The 23677-nt window shown below is 39.4% G+C and overlaps 1 protein-coding gene across 1 annotated transcript in view; it reads left to right on the plus strand.

Annotated features, from left to right (window-relative positions):
* The window catches only part of Ppp1r21 (protein phosphatase 1 regulatory subunit 21), a 64775-nt gene that overhangs the window by 977 nt on the left and 40121 nt on the right, over nt 1-23677 (plus strand). The window contains exons 2-8 of the mRNA XM_010615802.3: nt 10134-10202; nt 14622-14768; nt 17020-17121; nt 18706-18870; nt 18998-19056; nt 20442-20536; nt 23467-23519. Of these exons, the coding sequence (XP_010614104.1) occupies nt 10134-10202; nt 14622-14768; nt 17020-17121; nt 18706-18870; nt 18998-19056; nt 20442-20536; nt 23467-23519 (690 nt within the window). The remainder of the gene's footprint in view (nt 1-10133; nt 10203-14621; nt 14769-17019; nt 17122-18705; nt 18871-18997; nt 19057-20441; nt 20537-23466; nt 23520-23677) is intronic.

Genomic DNA, 23677 nt, shown 5'->3' on the forward strand with positions numbered 1-23677 from the left:
TACTCGAAGGTACCCATCGTGGGCGGGGAGTGAGGGCGGCCTCTGTGGCCTTGGCAGCCACTTGTCGGGACGGAGGTGGCCTGCTGAGGGGCTTGCGAGCTTGGCCCTCCTTTGCCCCCCACCCCTCGGTCCATTGGGACCGTGCCTCCAGCTGCCGCTCTGCCGGGCGGTGTCTGCAGAAAGGGGAGCTGGAGTTTGATTCTTCCTCCTCACCTACATAGCGGGCTTGGACTGGGATACCAGAAATGCAGGCTTATGCCTCTGGTGCTGGCAGGGAGGGGAAGGGAAGGGTTCCTTCGCTGCTGCCTCAGTTTCCCCAGCCCCTTGATGGGGAAGTGCCAAGCTGTTCTCCCTTCACTCAGGGATGATGTGAGGATAAAGAGACGTGCTTGCTCCCACGTCAGTTGGAGAGGGTAAATAGTGTCTTCCGTGTAAACTGCCTCACTTGGAATGGATGGTCACAGATGTGTCCAGTGCTTTGGCAAGGTGTTGTCAGGGATGGTTTTGACAGCTTGAGTTCTAGGGCTCACCCCATCCCACCTCCTGTCCTTGGAATGGGGCTGAGCACCCAGTAAGTGCTCAGTACATGTTGCTTTAAGCAAAAGAGAGACCTGCCCTTTTGTCTTGTGTTGACGTGAGTGTTTTGAATGGTGGAACTCCTTCCTTGGACAGGGGTGGTGCAGTTTCTGGGTAGGGTGTTTCTGCCTTAGGAATATTCCAATGAAGATACTTAAGAGGAAACTGACATCTTTGGAAATTCATGCAACAGTCTTGTCGTTCAGAGAGTCAACAGGAAGACTTAATCCCCTTTTTACAATTTGGAGAAATTGAGACTTTTTTTTGTCCTATTATTGAACTCAATAAATGATAAGATGAAGTGAAATATCTTTGAAAAATAAAATGTACATCTAAATATACACACTTAAGTCTTCACTATCAAACAGGAGCCTTTTGAAATACTAATGTCAGTAGTGTAGCCTTAAAAACTTCGTTGCATTTTCATTTGAAATTGTCTCAGAGCTTGTGACACAGAGTTAGTTGGTGAGCACAGGTTTTCATCCTTTGAAGGAAGAGCTCCTTTGAAAGGGCCAGAAGTTTGGAACAGATCCATATGATGAATGGGGGCGAGTGAAAGATGGCACTGCTCAAATTTGCTTCTACTATTTTGGGTTGAAAATGCTTCGTGCATATAAGCTAAGGGACTGATTTTCTTCTCTGCAGAGTAAACTAGCTCAGAAGGCAATTGCAGATGGCAAAAGAGGAGTTCCAAAACATGTTTGAAGCCGTGACTGCATTGCTGAAATAATTAGGTAGCCTCCTAAAGTAATTTAAAAAAAAACAAACCTTGATTGTGTTTTTTTGAACATGGAGGCTTGTTCAACTGAGCATTCTGCCAGGGTCCCTGGAGGGTATGCAGGATTCCAGCTTCAGGAGTCACCTTTAATATGTTGTTCAGACGTGCTTTGTACTTGGGATACAGTACAACAAGTGCAAGTGTTGGAGACCTCATGTGGAGTGAGGGGAAGGAGGAAAGAGAAGGTGGTAACTTTCTAGGTAAAGGGAACAGCTTCTGATTGCTGAAGTAAAAGCTCCTTAGGAGGGAAGAAAGTGGTGAGACGAGGTTGGACCAGATCGGGAAGGGTTGTTCATGCCAAATAAGAAATGTGAAGTTTAGCTTTTGAATAATGGAGAAATAAAAGCCTTTTTAGTGGGGGAACGATATTACTTTCGGGAAGGATTCTCATGACTGTGTGGAAGACAGACTGAATAGGGAGAGATTGGTGAAAAGAAGGTTCCAGCAGGCAGCTGGAATAATTTTGGGATTAAATAAAGTTTGTGACTTTTGGGATCAGGAGAGGCTCGATTCAGGAATTATGGTTAAAAAAATACTTTTTAGTTTGCCCGTCTTTTGAGTGTCTGCTTTGTGCATGGCACTGGATTTAAAGAGTACATAAGGTACTAATCCTCAGGTCTCACTCATTAGTGAGGGATGTCAGAATTGACCCTAAAGCTTTGAGTTGAAGAGGCTGGCAGAAAAGGTAGCCCCTTTGAAGCAAAGTAGTCTTTTAAAGGTTAGATGCAGTCAGAATTTTGGGTTGGAGAGCACATATTAGTTTGGGGTGATGTTTTGGGTAATTACTGAAAATTCCTAGCGGACATGGATTGGCTAAAAGTGAGGACAGATACTTCTAAAGGTGAACTGTGAGAGTTAATTAGGTCTGAAATGTGGGAACACCTTCAGGAAGGATATGCTAGGAGGAGATGCTAAGGAGACGGTAGAGTAACTGCCAAACTTGGGGTCATCTCCCCTATTGGCCCAGACTAGTTCTTACTCTTTTAATTTAAATATGATGGAAATTTTAGAACATAAAGAGACAAAGACTGGATGAAAGATTTCATTCATTCACTCCATTCATTCATTTATCTTTCATTGCTGGGGATCAAACGCAGGGCCTCATGCTTGCTTGTCTTGCACTCTGTCTCTAAGCTACATCCTCGGCCCTTCCTGTGCCTGTGCTTTTTATTCCCTGTCAGTTATAGTGCTGGGCATTTTCTAGATGAGGTCTATGTGCTCTCTAATCCTATGTCTATGGAAGGGCTGGTCTCCCTTTTTCATTACCTTCTGTGGCACAAAAATTGTGGGCTGATAGGGAAATGTGATTATATTTAGGATACTAAGGGGGAAAAAATCCTGTTAATCTAAAAGGAAGCCTCTACATCAGGAGAGCAGCAAACATGATTTTTAAAACAAGGACATTTTAAGAATCTTCTTTCTTTAGGCAAATTTCAATTTATACTCCAGGAAAGGGATCTTCCCTGCTTGAGAATTGTGATCATAATCCTTCCTCCTGAGAAGATCAAACAACAACAACAATGGCAACAGCAACAACAACAACAAAAAATCTAAAATAAGAAAGCCACCGTAGTTTGAGGAGCTCCCATAAAGAGTTTAAGAATGTAGCTAGATAAAAGGTGAACCATAGAGGCCAAAGCAGATGAGGTCACAAGGTCGTCAGATTACTGAAATTGTTAGAGGGCAGTGAGAGTGGAGACGAAGACTCTGCTGGTTTGAATAAGAGGTCAGGATTGGTAGATTTTGGGGGAGGGGAAGGTATGCAGAGGCTGGTTGTCAGAGGTTTTTGAAGTTAAGTGAAGATAGACGCTACCTCTTTTGAGATACAAGGGAATGTTAATCCAGGCCTCAGTTAATGCCTTATAGATTAAGAATTTCTTGCTTGCTATTTCTACTACCACCTGCTCTGCTTCTGATGCTCTGGTGTATCTCACTGTGAAAAGGAGGGTTAAAACAGTCCATTCTGGCTCGTTTGACTTCAGCCTCCTTTTTATTTATTTTATTTTATTTTTTTGGTACCGGGGATCAAACTCAGGACCTTGCGCTTGTGAGGCATAGCCTCTTTCTTTTCAAGAGCACTTTTGTCTGGCACCATGTATGTGTGTAAGCAATTTTCAAGATCTTCCCAATGTTCAGCTCGGTGCTTCTCAGTGTGGGCCCTAGACCCTCATCATGAACATCATGTGGGGATAGATTAGAAATACAGACTCCTGAGGCCGCCCTGGACCTACTTATCTGAACTAGGGTTGTACCAAACCTCTGATTTGGATGCACACTGTGTTAGTAAGCCTTGTGTTACTGTGACGGAATTCCTGAAGCAGCTAACTTATGAAGAATGTCATTTAGCTTACAATTCTGACGGTTCCAAATCCAGACAGTGTACTGCTTGCTGGTGTGGGGAGGACTGCCCCTTACCCCCTCATGGTGCTTGGTGAATGGCTGTGGTGGGATCGCATTGGGTACAAGTGCTTGTTTACATCTCAAGACAGGAGCAGAGATACCCAGGTCTCAAAGACCCCTTCAAGGCTACACCCCAGTGACCCCAGGACCTTCTGCTACATCCCATCTCTTAAAAAGCTCCATAGCAGCTCCCAGTATGACTGCCCTAGGGACAGAGCCTTTACACACGGACCTCTGCAGGATATTTAACATGCTAAACTTTGAGGATCATTGCTCAAAGCATATCAGTAAAGGAGCTTTTGCTCAGATAAAGATAAAAGCTTTTTTTGAGGCAGTTTTTAAAAACCATTGGGAAAGCAAAACATCCATTATTTTGCCAGTATTCTTCACAATTGATACTTCTATTGGTTATGAAGGAGATTGCCTTTTGGAACTTTTTTATACTTATACTCTTAGTACAGTGCTACTTATACTTGAATTGGGAAAGGGTCCATTTTGATCTCTTTGCTGTCCAGATAGTAAGGTTTGGAATCTGATCGATCACACCCTGGTGTAAGAGAAACAGACTTAGGGACTGGATTGGGTGAAAATCGAGTATCGGGGTTTTTTTTTTTAAACCTTCCTATGTAAGGTTCACTACTAAAGTTGGATTGTAAGACACTTTGTGTCAGTTCTATCTTTGTGTTTTTGGTACTGCAGATCAAACTCAGGTCCTTGCGCTTGCGAGGCAGACAGCTGAACCACTGAGCTAAATCCCAGGCCCTGTGTCAGTGCTATCTAATGGAACTTTCCATGACAATGAAAATGTTCTTTGTGCTGTCCAGCAGGCTAACCATTAGCCATCTGGGGTAACTGAGCACTGAAAATGAGACTTATATAGTCAAGGACTGAATTTTAGATTTTATTTAATTTTAGATAGTTAAATTTAAATGGTCACATGTATTTACTACTCTTTCAGGCAGTCTGGTTAGGACCTAAATCAGTGTTATCACAAATGTAAATGTGAAGACCTCTAAGGTACAGATTGTGGTTCAGTAGGTTTGGGGTGGGGCCAGCCTGAGATTGTGCTCCCAAGTGGCACTATTCCCGCTGTCCAAAGGCCACATTTTGAATAGCAGGGCCTTAGAAAGACACAGGTGGCCCACTCTGTCCAGGCACTGCCGGGCTGTACTTGGCAAGGGTTGAGGCTGGGGTCTGTCCTAGTAAGTCTCCCTGGATGAGAGTAGAAGTAGGTAAAAGGACTCCACTTGAGGGAGAATCAGAGAGATTTTTTTCCTGGATCAGAGGCAAAATAACTCCAGCCACTTGTATGTGGCATGTGTCCTGCACATACTTTATCCTTTCCTGGAGTAGGCACAGGTAAGTAGTCGGAGAGAAAGATCCTGTGGTATTCCTAGCACTTTAGTCTACTTAAGAAAATAGAACTGGAAAGAGGCTTTGGGATCATCCAGGCCAGATTCTGCACCACGGTCTGATGATGATGTCCGTGTTGGAAAGTTTGGACTCAGGGTTTTGCTGAGGCCCAGGCCTGGCCATTGCACATATTGCTTTGTAATTAAGAAAAACTATGTTGCTGAGCATAGTGGCTCACACCTGTAATCCTGAGGAGGCTGAGGAAGGAGGATTGTTGTGAGTTCGAGACCAGCCTGGGCTACATAGTGAGTTCCAGATCAGTCTCAACTACATAGTGAGACCCTGTCTCAAAAAAACAAAAAACAACAACAAAGAAAAACTATGTGTTTTAATGGTTCATTTTGTAGGGTTGTAAAACAGGTACAAATGTCAAAATATTCATTGCATATGGAATGGATGGTTCTACCAGCACTTTGGGAGACTGAGGCAGTAGGATGACGAGTTTGAGGCCAACCTGGACTACATATTGTGACCTTATCTTAAACGAAACAAAGCAAAAGACTGATTCTAACACCAAAGATGATCGCGGTTTAGATGAGAAAACTCATGTAGGGGATTCGTCTGTCTTTCCCCACAGAGTCTTCTAAGTTTGTGTTGGAAGGTCGTGAATCCCTAATGTTGTGCTGGTTACCCATCCGAGATTGTCAGGGTAGCACGAGAGGTCACAGTTGGCTCACCTTCACTTTCTGTGTTCCTAGAAAAGCAGCTTTGTGGCAGGCCCGACTCACGCTGGGTATTTCCAGACCCAGTTACTCCAGGCCAGCCTGGGCACCGGATGTTAGAGTTTGGCTTGGGGCACACGAGGCTTCGTGGTATCCCTAAGACCTTGAGGTTCTAATTTTTGGAAAATGGTCTTAGAAAGGAGTTGATAAAATGATGACAGTCTCTGATAGTATAATGCATTGCATTTAAATAACTTTTTTGATAGAAGAAACTACAATGTCCTGAAACTTTAAATACCTTTTATATACAAGATGTTATTTTATTTTAATTATATAAAAATGTATTGAGCGCTTTCTCTGTCCATAGCATTGTTCTTTCCTTGTAAGCAGGAAATACAAAAGAGTATACCATAGCTTCCACCACTAAGAACAGTTTGAATTGGCAGATGCAAGACCGTACATTAATTAATAAATGTCAGTTTTACACCTTTAAGACTGAACAGTTTCGTAAGAGTAAGTGTGGGAGGACCTGGTCCAAGCTCACCGCAGGCCACGGGGAGTGGTTAGGGAAAGGTGAAGTGGGGAAGAGGCAGGTGAGATGCGCTGCGGGCTCCTCGGGTGACAGGACTTGGTTGGCCGAGTGAAGATGGGCTGTGCTTTCCAAGGAAAGAAAGCGAATCAGAAGATGACATGACTACAACACAAAATAAGGTTGTAACCGAGTAAGAAGCTTCAGAGGTGCTGTCCTCCACTGCATGGAGGAGCTTGGTGCACAGCTGCTGGCTAGGCTGCGGGGTCTTCAGGAGAATTTTTCTAGGACAGAGACTTGAGGGCAGTTGGAGTCTCAGTTTCCCCGCTGTGTCAGTGTGTGTTGGTGTTTCCTTGTGACCACCTGGTGGTCTCACACTGGTGAGCACTGCAGAGGGCCAGCATAGACACCGAACAGCCTGGCCCGGGTTTGGCCGGAAGGCGAGGCTGACGGCTGGGAGCCAGCAGAGAAGAGGCAGGAGAGCGGCCAGGCTTATCCATGCTGACCCCAGGAGTAATACATAGCCAGGCACTTCAGATGAGTGTGTGTGAAGCAGGAAGCACCTTCTGTGAAGTAGTTCCACTGAAACTTTTTGTCAGTTTAGAAACAGTATTTTCTGGAGGAAGGTCCAAATTATTTTTTGTTACAAACAAACTAAATATCATTTATTCAAAGTTCCCTTCTGCTCTTTTGCTCTTTGGTTTACTTTTAGTACCTTTCAGTATTCCTTAGAAAGTAAAGGAGAAGACTTTTTTTTTTTTGAGCAGGGTCTCACTTTATAGTTCAGGCTGGCCCTGAACTCACTCTGTAGCCCACGCTGGCCTCGAACTTGCAGTGATCCTCCTGCCTCAGCCTCCTGAGTGCTGGCATTACAGATGTACACCACCACACCTGGCTCAGTCATTTTTTAAAATTGCTGTGGCTTTGATTTTATGGGAAATGATCAATTTGGCAGACGTCAAGTGTCATCCTTAGTCTTTAAAGCAATTTTTATGAATTCAAAATACCACATAAAGAGGGCACGCGAACTGGAGTAGTGTATGGAAGGACTCCTGGGCACGGAAGCATTGCTGTTTTCTGGCTTCATAGATTTGAAAGTCCAATTCTGCTTTCTAGGTAATGCATGAGTTTGGTAAGTGCTTGATGGAAATTAACACTAAACTGATATCTCCCTTTTGAATTCTTAGAACAGATCTTGCCAAACTTTTTCTATAAAGCGTCAAGTAGCACCTGTTTTGGCCTTGGGGCTGTGTAGTTTCTATTTTGTCTGCTCATGTTTTGTGTCGTGTGCCATAGGTAAAATGAATGAGTATGGCTGTGTTCCAGGAAAACCTTAAAACTGGTTGTAGGCCAGTTTGGCCCTCAGAACTTTGGTTGCCAACCACTTTCCTAGAGAATTTAAGGCCCCTGTTTTTTTTTTCAAGAGCAGAAAGTTTTGCTGTTATCCTTTAATGTTTTTGCTTCCCTTTTAAAAAGTTCTTTGAAAACAGGAAGCACATCTTTTACTTCATTCCCTCTCTCTCATCATTTACTGCGATGTTCTACACCAGGCACATTATAATAAATACACCTGCTGTCCCTTTGGGTCCATTCTAAGAGCTGTTTCTTTTTGTGGAAGCCTATATTGTACAGTTTAGAAAGTGAGTTGACAGCTTTCTTATCTGCTTCACCCAGCAGCCTCAGGCAGAGGAAGATAGGGTAGATGAGTTCACCCACATTTAGACCATGTGGTGTAGACCGTGTGGCTGAGGCTTGCAGGGCAAAGTGCATTTCCTGAGTTTGTATTATCTAGTAAATGGCAGAGCAAAGAGTGGGATCTGCTTTCTCTTGTACCATGTAACTGTGATCTTTAATTTTCTAAAAACAGAAAATGATCATCATTTTTTACTTTTTTTTTTTTTTTTGGTACCGGGGATCGAACTCTGGTCCTTACCCTTGCAAGGTAGGAGGTGGAACCACTGAGCTAAATTCCTGGCCCATCACTTTTATTCTTGTCTTTGTATATAAATTTTCTGTTGAGTTTTAACTATACAGTCTTAAGGTTCAACATTCCTTTTCTTTTGGCACAGAAGAGTCTTAGAATTCTGTTCTCTGGTCTCAGGAGACAGATCTGAGCTGTGCAGGTTTAGAAACAGATTTTTTTAAAAAGCTCATAAATAGAATCATCCCATCCTTCGAGTTTCTCAGAGAGGAACCTAATCCTGCGTGGTTTCTGTACTAAGCAGGATATTAGTCTATAAACCTTTTGCTTCCACTATTTTGGACTTATACATTTACACTTGATATGTGTTGGTTCTCTGTGCTGGGAATACTTTTCTCTTACTATAGAAGTGGATTTTACCTGCTCAAACTGCTAGTGGTGGTTAAAAATGCATATATAAGCAAAAAGTCATCAAGCTGTATAATATCTTATTTGTATACTTTAAAGTTATATGTCAAGTTTTAATAATTAACTATGGAAGGTCAGGGATTTAGCTCAGTGGTGCTGCCGTCTGCCTCCTATGCTCAAGGTCCCGAGTTCAATCCCTGCACTAAAAAAGAAAAATTAACTATGGAAAAAAAGCTTAAATTCTCTCTCTTTTCTTTTTGGCAAGGCTTCTGCCCACTGCCTTTCCTCCTTCAACACAGCCTTGTAGACTAGTAACCAGCAGTGTCTAGTTGACTTTATGACAACAGAGTCGAAACTGCTGTGCTCTGTGCCTCAGTTTCCTCACCTCTAAATGGAGGTAAGTGAAATTCCTACTTCAAGGGATTGTGAGGCTAGACCAGGTAGTACATGGAAAACTCTTGGGAAGGTGTGTGGTCCGTAAGAGCATTCAAGCATAAGTGGATACTATTAGGGTTTCTAAATTGATCCTGCTTCGTAGTTGCTTTCTGTGCCAGCTCAGCTGATCCTGATAACAAGTCCACTGTTCCCGAGGTCTTGTCTGTGATGGCAGCATGTCAAATGTTAGGCACAGTAGCCTTCTGGGTGTGTTGATGCTCCACGTTTTAATTTTTTGTACAATTCTTAGTCCCTAATCTATTCATTGTATCTGTTTTACAGATGAACAGTGTGCTAGAATTTCAAGTAAAATGGCAGTTCAGTACCCTATTATTTGTGTATCATTTTTTATTTAGATGTATGACTTGGTGGATGTTAAGAATAATGAATGCATTGAGGCCGGGGATTTAGCTCAGTGGTATAGCACCTGCCTGCCAAGAATAAGTTCTGAGTTAAATCCCCAGTAACGAAAAGATAAAACTAAACAAAAGAATGATGCATTAAAAGTCAGGTGACACCAGGTGAAGTTCTTTTTCTCATGAAGCGCTCATTCCTTTGGGAGTGATTCTCTAGTGAACAGTGATAGCTATGTGATTAACCATGATTGTTTCGTGCCTTGATTTCTATGGAGCTGAGGTTTAAGTTGAGATGGAGCATGTCACAATCGGAACTTCCTGTGAAAATGTACAGATAAAAATAAAATTCTTTCCTAAAAAAATGTTGGGGGACATTTCAGTCCTATTTTGCCATTGCTAAGCTTTGTGTCATTGAGGAATATGGCTGTGTGTCTTTATAAATGGCAAGTAAGGTGTCAGCCTGGGCTGTATGGTGAGACCCTGTCTTAAAAAAAAAATTACATATCTACTACTCTCTGGGACAAATATTTTTTGTTGTCATAGATATGTATGAGGAGGTATTTACTCAGTGTAATGATTCCTATAAAATAATGGTCAGTGGTTTCCTTGCTGTGATTGTTTTATATTACAACTAATTATTACTTTCTCTTTTTAGCTTCGGGCTCAGAATCAGGTCTTAAAAAAAGGAGTTGTGGATGAACAAGCAAATTCTGCTGCTTTAAAGGTACACTACAGATGCTGCATGTGAAGATCACCTTAGTGTGTGGTGGTTAAAGCAGGGAATTCAGCTGGTTTTTGGGGTTAAAGTCTCAGCTCTGACTGTAGTGCACTCCAGATGTGGGGGGTGCTGTCTATGTTTAGCTTTCTCACTTGCTGTCTTGCTCACTTTCTCACTTAGCTTTCTTCACTTGTTTGAAGATTATATATTTGTATTTCCTTAGCTAAAAATTATTTTAAAAAGTATTATTTGACTTGAATGTATTTCTTCTATACTTTATGTGCCTTTGTTAACTTAATCCATCTGGACTAAGGGGGCTTCTTGTGTGGTCACTGAGCAGCTGTGCCACTGTCACCTTGGAATCCCCGTCCTCAGCAGAGTTGGGGGCCCTAACACATGGCTCTGAATGTGTGCACCATTCATTTTACTAATCTTGCCTGTAGTTGCTCTGTTTAATGGTAATGACCTGTGTTAATCTGAATACTGTTTTAGTGAAACATTTTAATAGAGAAAAATATGATAGGAGGTGAGGGATTGTTTCTACCTATTTTTTGTAGGCAAGTAATAAATATTGCTTAGTGATAGTTTAAGTGAATAAATTAATTCTAGCATATAGATTCTTTATTGGCCAGGTTTCAGTTAAATATACTGCCTACCTAATGATCCTACTGTCTTTCCTCTCTTTGGACAGAGAGGATTAGGATTAGGATTTCTTTGCCTCTGCTCTCTGAGGAGTAGTCCTCAACCAGTGAGAGAACCTGGCTGGCTCCACTCAGGTGCTGAGACCCAGAAAGATGTCCTTGTACTTAGCCAGTAGTGTTGGGTGACACTAGAGAAATGTGGCTGTGAGAGGGCCCCCTCATTTCTGTCCCCACAGCTTCAGGGCTGAGGCAACTACAAATTGGTCAGCAGAAAATGTGCTTTTAGATTTTGTTTCTGTTTTCACTTAGTTTTAAGGTGAATTGATATAGATAGGCGTGCGTGTGTGTTTGAGATAGGGTCTTGCTATGTAGTGGTGCACCTGGCCTTGAACTTGCTGTGTAGCAGGGACTGGGCTTGATCTTGGGATCCTCCTGCTTCAGCTTCTTGAGGGCTATGAAAATGTTTCATCTTATCATGAAACTGATTTTTATCTTTGACATACAGAGTAAAGTTTTTAAAAAAATTAACTTCATTTGAGGTTGAGGTATATAGCTCACTACTGGAGCACTTGCCTAGCATGTGTGAGGTCCTATGTTGGGATCAATCCATAGCACCACAAAAGCAAAAAAGAAAAAAAAAAAAAAGAAGAAGAAAAGAAAAAAAAAAGTCTTTACTTTGATGGGTTTAAATTCAGAGAGGATTTATTGAAAAAAAAGAAATATAATGTATTTTTTCTTATTCTTGTTCACTGAGGTTCTATTTTAAAATTCAGTTTTTTTTCTTTTTTTAACAGTACTGCTTACTGAGGCCGACTTTGCATTGAAGTATATTTCCAGACCTTTAAAATTTTTTTCTTTGTACCTATTTTCTACTGATAATGAATATTAATTTTTAAGTAAATTCTATCATAACTATACTTAAATAAATGGATAATAAATCATTAATGTCATTTAGTATCTGGTACATATTATAAATTCTCCGGGCCGGGGATTTAGCTCAGTGGTTCCGCCGCCTGCCTGCCTTGCAAGTGCAAGGATCCGAGTTCAATCCCTGGTACCAAAAAAAAAATTCTGCAACTGCCTCAAAGATGATATTTGTTTTTCTCAAATCACACAAATCACAAACATTCCACACATCACTGCACTGTTTAATTATACCAAAGTATATATTGTATTGTAGAAAATATGCATTGTGTATGTGAGGGGGGTATGTTTTTACACATGTGTGCACTATTAAATGAGAAACATGGTCATGAATGTGGTAGGATTTTGCACATTTGGCATATGGATAGTTTCTCTGGCGACCTTATGATTTCTCTAAATTAGATGCTTGATTTAATTCATAGTTATTTGTTTGGGAAGAATATTTCATATGTGTTGATGTTAAATTCTATCATTATGCTTATAAAAATATAATAAAAATAAGTATGGGATATAATAAAGAAACAGAAAAATCAAATCTTAAAAATGTAAACTCTTTAGTTGCTTTTGGATTTCAAATATAAGTATATTTCTTTTCTGTGGGAAGTTTTGTTAGAAAATGTAAGTGATACAATCAACAAGCATATGATATTTATCAAATTAATAAAAACAAGGAGTTTATAGATCATAAAATTTTGAGAACAGTTTCTCAACTATAATATGTAACTTTGTTTTATTTATAAATACAATATTTCTAAAATATTTTACGAAAAGAAAATGAGAAAGAACATATAATGTTTGAAGATCATATCAAACTAATAATGTATTTGAATTATCAGTCTGTGTTGCATAAATGCTTTTTATTTCATATCCTTTTTTGTTGTCATATATATGTATATTTGAAATTCTTATTTAGTATTTTCATTTCTTGTTGTATCTTTGCAATCTTTAATTTTAAAAAAATGTAAAAATCATTTTATTTATTTATTTATTTATTTTTGAGGCAGGGCTTGCTAGCTCACTAAATTGCCCAGATTGGGTCTGACTTGTAATCTTCCTGCCTTAGCCTCCCAGAGTGCTGAGGTTATAGGCACGTATCTCCATTCCTGGCTAATTTGTAGACTTTGTGTCTGCTCTCTGTCATAGAATTAACATCTAGTTTGGGGTATTTTACGTTAAATTGTTAATTTGTTAAAAACAAGAACTGACATGATAAGGATACAACTTGAATTCTCTAAAGCAAGAGGTTTTGATACACTTTGGTGAAACAGATCATTTTTTAAAAATTATTATTTCTAAACCTCAAAGCTAAACTGAAGAATGATCTGTTTTCACTTTGATATAGGAACAACTGAAAATGAAGGAACAGTCACTGAGGAAACTACAGCAGGAAATGGACAGTTTAACATTTCGAAATCTGCAGCTTGCCAAGAGGGTAGAACTGCTTCAGGATGAACTGGCGCTAAGTGAACCTCGAGGCAAGAAAATTTTAAGTAAATTCTATCATAACTATACTTAAATAAATGGATAATAAATCATTAATGTCATTTAGTATCTGGTACATATTATAAATTCTCCGGGCCGGGGATTTAGCTCAGTGGTTCCGCCGCCTGCCTGCCTTGCAAGTGCAAGGATCCGAGTTCAATCCCTGGTACCAAAAAAAAAATTCTGCAACTGCCTCAAAGATGATATTTGTTTTTCTCAAATCACACAAATCACAAACATTCCACACATCACTGCACTGTTTAATTATACCAAAGTATATATTGTATTGTAGAAAATATGCATTGTGTATGTGAGGGGGGTATGTTTTTACACATGTGTGCACTATTAAATGAGAAACATGGTCATGAATGTGGTAGGATTTTGCACATTTGGCATATGGATAGTTTCTCTGGCGACCTTATGATTTCTCTAAATTAGATGCTTGATTTAATTCATAGTTATTTGTTTGGGAAGAATATTTCATATGTGTTGATGTTAAATTCTATCATTATGCTTATAAAAATATAATAAAAATAAGTATGGGATATAATAAAGAAACAGAAAAATCAAATCTTAAAAATGTAAACTCTTTAGTTGCTTTTGGATTTCAAATATAAGTATATTTCTTTTCTGTGGGAAGTTTTGTTAGAAAATGTAAGTGATACAATCAACAAGCATATGATATTTATCAAATTAATAAAAACAAGGAGTTTATAGATCATAAAATTTTGAGAACAGTTTCTCAACTATAATATGTAACTTTGTTTTATTTATAAATACAATATTTCTAAAATATTTTACGAAAAGAAAATGAGAAAGAACATATAATGTTTGAAGATCATATCAAACTAATAATGTATTTGAATTATCAGTCTGTGTTGCATAAATGCTTTTTATTTCATATCCTTTTTTGTTGTCATATATATGTATATTTGAAATTCTTATTTAGTATTTTCATTTCTTGTTGTATCTTTGCAATCTTTAATTTTAAAAAAATGTAAAAATCATTTTATTTATTTATTTATTTATTTTTGAGGCAGGGCTTGCTAGCTCACTAAATTGCCCAGATTGGGTCTGACTTGTAATCTTCCTGCCTTAGCCTCCCAGAGTGCTGAGGTTATAGGCACGTATCTCCATTCCTGGCTAATTTGTAGACTTTGTGTCTGCTCTCTGTCATAGAATTAACATCTAGTTTGGGGTATTTTACGTTAAATTGTTAATTTGTTAAAAACAAGAACTGACATGATAAGGATACAACTTGAATTCTCTAAAGCAAGAGGTTTTGATACACTTTGGTGAAACAGATCATTTTTTAAAAATTATTATTTCTAAACCTCAAAGCTAAACTGAAGAATGATCTGTTTTCACTTTGATATAGGAACAACTGAAAATGAAGGAACAGTCACTGAGGAAACTACAGCAGGAAATGGACAGTTTAACATTTCGAAATCTGCAGCTTGCCAAGAGGGTAGAACTGCTTCAGGATGAACTGGCGCTAAGTGAACCTCGAGGCAAGAAAAACAAGGTAGGTTCCACAGGGCAGATTAGTGGACCTTGTCATGGGTCAGATGGTGGTTTTAACAGCAGACCCTGCCTCGGGTTTCTCTAATGTTATGTTTTATCTGGATATCAAGTCAAGAATGCAGACATTTACTATTAATAAATGCTGAATATTAGGGACATTTTCATAGAGAAGCCAGTTGTAAAGACTTAGCTGCAAAAATGCACATAGTTGATTCAATGGCTGAGAAAAGTCAGTGGAGTATCGTACTGTTCAAAATGTTGGTATCTTTTAAAAATTTATACCAAGTTGCCATTAACCTAAATTGGGTAAATAAAATGAGAGATATTGTCAAGTTTATCTACTCATGTGAAAGTAACAGTTGAAACACTCATGGATTTCAGGTTAGGTTTTTAAGTTTACGGCAGTGTATGTGCTTCGTATTTATTCTTATGAGACTAATGTGGTGTGCTTGTCTTGAGATTTGAAAATAAATGTTTTCCCTTGTGGTTTTATAGGGAAAGACAAAAGTCTTATTGCTCTAAGATGGATGATCTAGTACTTTGGAAACTTCTGTGATTAAGAAGTTGCTTTTTGGTGGGGGTGTAACTTGGGTTAGTGATGAAGTCTCTAAGACGAGTATATGGGTAGAGCCGTATCCCACAAACCTGTAGGCTGGCACAGTAGAAGGGAAAAAGTACTCAGAAGGAAGCACCATGTGGAGGGAAGAGCACAGGCTTCCGAGTGTAGCCCTGGCCTGAATTCTTCACCCAGTGATTAGAAATCTGTGTCTTAGGCAGACTTTTTGACCTTGCAGCTTCTTTCCATCAGCAGAGTGGGACTGAGATTTTCAGGGTTGTGAGGATTAAAAGGGATCATGTAAAAGTGCCTATGACTGTATTAGCCATAGAATATGTTACTACCTTTTCCATATGTAGTTCCATACACAGAAAGATTCTCTGGGGTGCCAGTGTCCCAGCAAGGGCAAGAGAGAGAGGGCATAAAAGCATGGACCAGACAGAGCTATTTGGGGAACTGTTAAAATACACATGCCCTGGGGATTCAGAAAGACCCTTGGGGAGGAAATAACCTTCCAGACTTCAGACCTGCACATCAGACTGTGAATGCCTGATAAGGACTGTTTAGCAGAAGTGTGGGTAACACTTGTGGATTAGTTTTAATTATAGCTTTCCAAATTTGGAGGCACCGAGAACCCTGCGTATGTCATTCAGTAATGTTCCTTCCACATCTCTTTTCACACAGCATGGGTATTTAATGTTTTTGTTTTGTTTTATTTAATGTTTAGTTTTATGTAGCTGTTCCATTTTCAAAGGGCCTTCAGTCACTGATTTGTGTTAGGTCAGTAGGTGACTTCATTTTAGGTGAAGAGTGAGGATACAAAACAGTCAGGGAAGGGGGTGACGGATGTGTAAATACAGCCTCATTGTTAGCGGGTCCCTTGAATAGTCTCAGTTCCATGTATTATAAAAAAACAAATGTGCATTGTTAGATCTTTTAAATAGTGGTATTCTTCTCAATATAAAAAGTTAGTAGAAAAGCTAAAGTAAGGGATTTTTCATAATCTTTGAGCTTTCTTGTGCTTATTTATAGTAGTTTTATTTTACTTTTTTTGTTGTTGTTTTTTGTTTGTTTGTTTGTTTGTTTTTGGCACCAGGGATCAAACTCTGGCCCTTGCACTTGTGAGGCAGGCAGCAGAACCACTGAGCCAAATTCCAGGCCCCTACATGGTTATGTCAAAAATGTGGAAGTCCATGTTAAAATGTTATTAAAAATGTGGAAGTCCATGTGAACTTATGTATAAACTTATCTTTATAAATGCTGTTACCAAATTTCTTAAAGGAGTTGAGCAACTGAGACTTACAGAATTCCTAAACCTCTGATATTCCAAACCAAAGGATCAAATTAAAATATTTATTATTATATTTATATTGCTGATTTCTTAAGTCTGCTGTGTCTTCCAACAGAATTATTTCTGAATTCATCTGCAAAAAAATAATGACCTCATCTTTTTTTCTTCTCTGTGTATACCTGCTCTGTCTCTCTTTTAAACTTTTCTGTCCTTTGCAACATTTACAGTTCCAATTTGTGTCCCATAGGAAAAGTTAAATGATGGACCGTGTACTTTTTGCAGGATTGTTTGAGAATGGTGAACACATAGAAGAGACAACTGCTAAAGAGATAGAGAATCTGTGTACCTTAGGGTGTTTCTCTAAAGGATGAAAGTTATGTGGACATAACTTATTCTTTCCATCAGAAAAGTGGAGAATCTTCTTCTCAGTTGAGTCAAGAGCAGAAGAGTGTCTTTGATGAAGATCTGCAGAAGAAGATAGAAGAGAATGAACGTTTGCATATACAGGTGAGGGAAATCTTGCGGTTTTTTCATATCAATTTTAAAGTGGATCATATGATCTAGAAGGCAGAAAAAAACCAATGCAGACAGCATGCTTTGTGTCTGTATGGGCGTTTATTGTCTCCTGTGTTCTTTAAGTGTATATGTCAGTGTCATTTGTTCATTTTTTTATTCTCTCATTGAGTTTATTGGTACATTTTAGGTCTACAGTACAGTTACATTCATCATTGGGATCTTGTACCTTTCCATGACAGGTCTTGGTTCTCATTTTTTCCCCTTCATTTGTTCATTTCTTAAATCTCACGCATGTCTTGGTATGGATGTGTGCTTTGAAGTGTATGTATTTTCAGAGTACATCAGAACAGCTTTGTAACGTAAGTCAGAAATATGCTGTATATTATATGCTTTTCACTTTACACAGGAAGTGGTTGGAACGGTCGTTTAGGGGCTTATCCATAAATTTTTAAAATTTATTGATACTGGTTTTTATCAGTATTTCTCTTAGACCATAAGGTCTTTGAGGGTGTGGACTAGGTATGTTTTATATATCCAGCTCCAGGACAATCTCCTTAGGACAGTTACTCAAATATGTGTGGAATGTTGAAGAGTTAATGGCATTGAGTAGTGTTACTTCATTGCTATTGGAATGTTCTAAACCACTGAATATATTGTAAGAGTCATAGTGTAGTGTATCATAGTTTACCTCCTGATTTTTTTTTGGGGGGGGGTCTAATTTTGGGAAATATACACTAATTTTTAGTCTTTGAAAAAAAATCTTTAAAAGTTGCACCTTTGACATTAACGTATTTTGTGTAGTTTCTTCTTTTATCTCTTCAAACATTTTAGCCACTTGGGTTTTTGTTTTGTTTTGTTTTGTTTTGTACAGGGGATCCAACTCAGGACCTTGTGCTTGTAAGGCAGACACAGTGCCACCGAGCTAAATCCCTGGCCTACATCCTATATTGCTAATTTTAAATTAGTATTAGACTTTGATTAAGGGAATGAGCATTGGCTGTTTTGATCATAGCACCTTTTTTGATTATTTCGTTGTGGAAGTTAGCTGAGTAGATGAGTTATACTCTGATCAGTTGAATTCTGTGTGTGCTGAAAAGTGTTTGAAGTAAAGTAGAAATTCATGAGATGACGGAGGAAGGCGGTACAGGCACTGGAGTAAGTTACCTGTGTTTAAACCTCATTTTTGTGATATTTTAACTGTGACACACTAGATAATTTACATACCCTTTCAAGCTTCAGTAAAGGAGAAATAAGAAAAGTACTACACCTGCTAGCACCAGTGGGGCCTGCCTATAATCCTAGCACTTGGTGGGGAGGGGGCTGAGGCAGGAGAATCACAAGTTCAAGTCCAACCTGGGCAACTTAGTGAAGCCCTGTCTCAAAAAATAAAAAGGCCAAAGGTGTAGCTCAGTATTGAAGACCGTGGATTTAATCCCCATGTTGCCAAAGAAGAAATATCTAGTATACTGAGAAGATTAGAGGAGATCATGCCTGAAGTTGTGCAATGCCTGATCTCCACTGTTGTTTCTCATTTATATATATTTGGATATCTGCAAGAGCAAACGGTCTTTTCAGTTTTTTGAGGCAGATGAGCAGCACAAACATGTGGAAGCAGAGCTGAGGAGTCGGCTGGCCACCTTGGAGACAGAAGCTGCCCATCACCAAGCTGTGGTTGATGGCCTGACCCAGAAGTACATGGAGACCATCGAGAAGCTGCAGAATGACAAGGCTAAGCTGGAAGTAAGGCCCCTGCGCGAGCGTATGTTGTTAACACACAGCACTGGCTGTGCAAACTGCAGTGCAGTTAGCCGTTGTGGTGAGCTTTGCTTCTGTCTGTCACCTGAGTGGCTACTTTTCTTTTTCTCAGGTAAAGTCTCAGACTCTAGAAAAGGAGGCCAAGGAATGTCGACTCCGAACAGAAGAATGGTATGTGGAAACGTGAATTCCAAGGGGCCCTGAAGTAAGAACCAGAAGACTGAATTTTGTTTTTCAGCCACTCTGTCCGAGCTAAATTGCATTTGAGATGAGGAAGTGGGAATGGGTCACCTTCAGAGTTCTTGTCATCTCTCTGGTGCCCAGCATATTTACTTTTTTTTTTTTTTTTTTTGAGACGGGGTCTCACTATGTAGTTGAGACTGACCTGGAACTCACTATGTAGGCCAGGCTGATCTTGAACTCACAGCATCCTCCTGCCTCAGCCTCCCTCTTGCTGAGAATACAGGCGTGCACCGCCATGCCCAGCTACTTTACTTCTTTTTTTTTTTTTTTTCCTCTTGGTATCTAGACTCAGGACCTTGTGCTTGCCAGGGAGGCACAGCACCACTGAGTTACATCCCCAGCCCCTCCAGCATACTTGATAGGATGACTTATGCATTAGTCTAGCTGGCAGGTGTATTAGGGTATAGGGTGTTCTGGGCTTCCTACTGAGCACTGGATACTTTCTGTTTCAACTGTCCTCAAGAAAGAGGCCTTCTGATAGTTCTGGTTAGGAAAGCTGACTAATAATCATTGTGCCAAGCATTTTATGGTGCATTTTGAGTAAAACAGCTTATGTGATCTAATTTAGAGATCACTAATTCTTTTTTTGTTTTTTTGAGACAGGGTCTTGCTATGTAGTCCAGGTTGGCCTTGAACTTACAATGTAGCCCACCCAGGCTGGTGATCCTCCTACCTTAGCCTCTGATGTGCTGGAATTATAGGTGTGTGTCACCATGCTTGGCTGAGATCACTAATTCTTTTTTTTTGGCAAGATCACTACTTCTTAAAATTAAAGTACTACTTACAATATGTGCTAACATCATACTCAGTGTTTATTTGGCCTTTTCAGGTTTTAATAGGATCAATAAGATGAATTTCTTCATTTCAGTTACATTAGTAGAATTACATGCATTTATTCAGTGTGTACCTGTGCTCATAATGGAATGAAAACAGAAATTATTAGCTTTTGAGCTCCAGGGGAAAGCAAACAGATTTAATATTTTAAAAATCACTTCATATTAATACTTGAGTAAACATTTACATGGTTTTGAAGTGGCTCTGAGATTAAACTGTAGGAAATAAGCTCAAGGTTACATAAGATACTGAGAATATGATCAACTCTTCTAGAATTCCACATTGTTCTTTGAAGTTGAGGGGCTTTGGAATGGAGGGATGGTGTTTCTCTTTTCTCCATCTCTTAGCAAATCTGTGCTGATGGTCCCAGATGTCAGGCTCAGAGCAGAAAGCCTGACACCACCTGCTGAGGAAAAAGGCAAATGGCTTTGATTCACTGTCTGATTGGTGATAATGTGGACTTGTGTTTTTTTTTACAGTCAATTACAGTTAAAGAATCTTCATGAAGATTTGTCAGGTAGATTAGAGGAATCGTTATCAATCATCAATGAAAAAGTACCTTTTAACGATACAAGTAGGTATTATGTAAAGTTTCCCATTATTAGCAACCTTGAATCTCTTTCTGATAGCCATCTGATTTATAATTTCTTATCTGTTAGCAAAAAATTGGCCCAACAGAGGGTTAGTTTTGATTCTCATATTTCACAGGTTTTAAGTTACCTGGTAGTTACTCAAAGGCTAATCTTCTTGGATGAAGCCCATATACATATTTTACTTGTATTTATCATATCTCAAGGTAAAAACTAACCTGCATATAATGTGTATGCATATTTTTACAAGCAAAGTTGTTTATGGCGGGAGGGGCTGATAGTGGTCTGGATCTTTGCCTGATCCTTGGTCAATCCCCAGTGATATTAGGATCAGGCTTGGGTAAGCCCTGCGTCCTATTCATCCTGGTGATGGTGTGGTAACTTACACACCCAAGAGCAATAAAAATAACTTAAAAAAATAACTAAAACAATACCTTACATGTGTAATAGATGTTAAATTTTTAACCTTTAGACAAGAATTAAGTCAAAACCTTAAGAACAAAGAAAATATTTAATTGTTGGATTTTGAAATTTATATTTCACTTAATGCACATTTCCTTTTTTTTTAAGAGTCATGGCTGAAATTAATTTTTTACTTCCCCTAAATTTTTCTTAGGGAAGACCTGAAAAAAAATAAGAGGAAAGAGATGAAACCACAGGAAAATAGCAGTTTTGATTTAACATTTAAATTAAAACAAGTCATAATTGTATTAAAAAAACCCTAAATTCTCCTTAGAAAACACATTGTAGCTTCTACATTAATTTAAATGGCCCTTACTTGCTTTGATCCCCTAATTTGAAACTTTGGCATTTCATTTTTTGTTTAACCCTTACATAATTTAGCCATTGGGCTCTGATAATTACCTTCTTGAACCCCTTTTGGATTTATCCTTCCTTTTCCATGCCTATAATTACCTTGGTTTAAGTCCTTGTCATGTCACATTATAGATTACTATACCAGAATATTTAGAGATCATTTTTCTAGGTAGCATAGGGGATGAAGAACTTCAGAAGACAAGAGTCTGTATCCTCAAGGAACTTATGATCTAGTAAGGCAAAGATAGATATAGATATATATGTATAGGAAGTACAGACCAGACTGTATCATAAAGAAGGGCTTGGGGTTCAGAGGAAGGAGTCATTATTCTGGTGGGTGTTTAGGAAGTGTGTGTGGACCCAGGTTTGTATCTTGAGTGGGAAGGAGGGAGAAGAAGCCAGGGAGTTGCGTGGAGTGTGGTATGTTAGATGAAAGGGGCCACCATGACCTCAGGAACAGTAATGAAGCAGGACAGCAGACTAGGGTGAATGGGGTGTGGGGGCAGTGAGAGGAAAGTTCTCATAGGGAGGGGGTGGGACTGGGCCTTAGAGTTCTGGGCTAAGGTCTTAGGACTTCATTTCCAAGGCATTCGTGTTGCTGGGGAAGGTTGTCCTGAGGTATGTGCGCTCACGTGGTTAATCCAGCAACAGAACTCAGCCATCTTAGGGTGGGAAAAGGGAGGTCAAGACCTTTGTGACCGTAGTCCTGGTGTGCTGTCATGGAGACTTGAGCTTGGATTGTCAAAGAGGTGCAGAAGATCTTGTGGGAGGAGAAAGAAGAGCCTGGTCCTTTTAGGGAGGCCTGGGTGGTACATTTGACAGAAATTGTTTTGTCATTGCTGGGACAGAATACCCAACACCCACAAGTTAAAGGAGGAGAAGTTTATTTAGCGCAGTTTATAGAGGTTTCAGTTCATAGTTGGCTGGCTTCAAGGCAGGGTAACATGGCAGAGGGGCATCACAGAGGAGCAACAGTTCATGGTGTGGCAAGAAGGCAGCAAAGAAGCAAGCAGCAGCAGCAACAACAAGTCTGCCTTCTTTCTGTCCCTTTATATTCTATCCAGACTATAAGCCTTTTGATTGGTGTCACTTATACCCAAAGTGGGGCTTCCATTATCCACATCCACCCTTAATCCCAATATCACACAGCCTAATTCAACATCACACACCCTAGATCCAGGCACCTTCCAAAAGTCCCACCTATGAGCATATGGGGCCTTGGGGGAACATCTAAACACAGGCCCTAACAGAAATAAAAAGTGTATGTGGTAGCTTCCAGTCATAGCAAAAGCATTGTTGAAATAATGCACCAGGCTGGGGGGTGGGGTCAAGTCTCCAAAGCCTGGTCGAAGAGGATGGAGAAAAAGCTGAGAATACACAGCTAGTTTAGGAGCATTGGAGATGAGAGACAATGGCCCGGGAACTATAAGACTCTGACTTTAGTGCTCTTGTTATTCTGGTAGAGAATGTGGGCAGAGGAGAGCAGGTCTGAGTTACTGAAGTGGAGCATAGAGGCAAGTGGAGATGAAGATCATTCAAATGAGGGTTGGAAGAAGTGTGGGGCCAGGTATTGGGAAGCTGTCAGAGGTTGATGGCACCTTTTAGTGCAGAGAGGAGGACTGAGGAAGACAAAGAAACATCCCTGGAAAGTAGGGTTAAGTCACTGTGATCAGCAGCAGCAGCAGACGGTCATAATTTCCAAACATAATATTAGGAAAACTGGTGTTTTTGGAGGATTGATGTGTTGGCCATGTGGGTGGTTATTTTTAGGAGGAAGAATAATTGATTAAAGCAAGAACATCATGAATGTTTCTAAGTAAACTTGATAGGCCCTCGAAAAGTATTTGAAATGATTTCTCTGAAATGGAAACATATGAAACATCTTTTTTATTGTCCTGAAATTAAAAAGTTTTAAAAGTATTATTTTATGTGAGAAATCACTGATTCCATATGAGTTCCATAATTCTCTTGTGCTGTGGTTATGATATTGATCATTTTAAGTTCTTGTGTTAATCTAATTTTACTGTAGAGCGTTTATCCCTTGTACTTCTATACATGTGAAATGAGAGACCTAATGTGCATCTTTTGTGTTTTGTAGGGTACAGTCAGTATAATGCTCTCAACGTTCCACTCCACAATAGAAGACATCAGGTAAAAGATGAAGTTCATGTTTTTTAAAATTTTTTTATTCCAGTACCATGGATCAAATTCAGGACCTTGTGCTTGCAAGGCAGGCACAGCGCCACTGAGCTAAATCCCCAGCCCTGAAATTTATGTTTTTTTTTTTTTTTTTTTTTTTTTTTTTTTTT

The sequence above is a fragment of the Fukomys damarensis genome, unplaced genomic scaffold (assembly GCF_012274545.1).
Source record: "Fukomys damarensis isolate Sample0158 unplaced genomic scaffold, DMR_v1.0_HiC HiC_scaffold_2, whole genome shotgun sequence".
Taxonomy (NCBI): domain Eukaryota; kingdom Metazoa; phylum Chordata; class Mammalia; order Rodentia; family Bathyergidae; genus Fukomys; species Fukomys damarensis.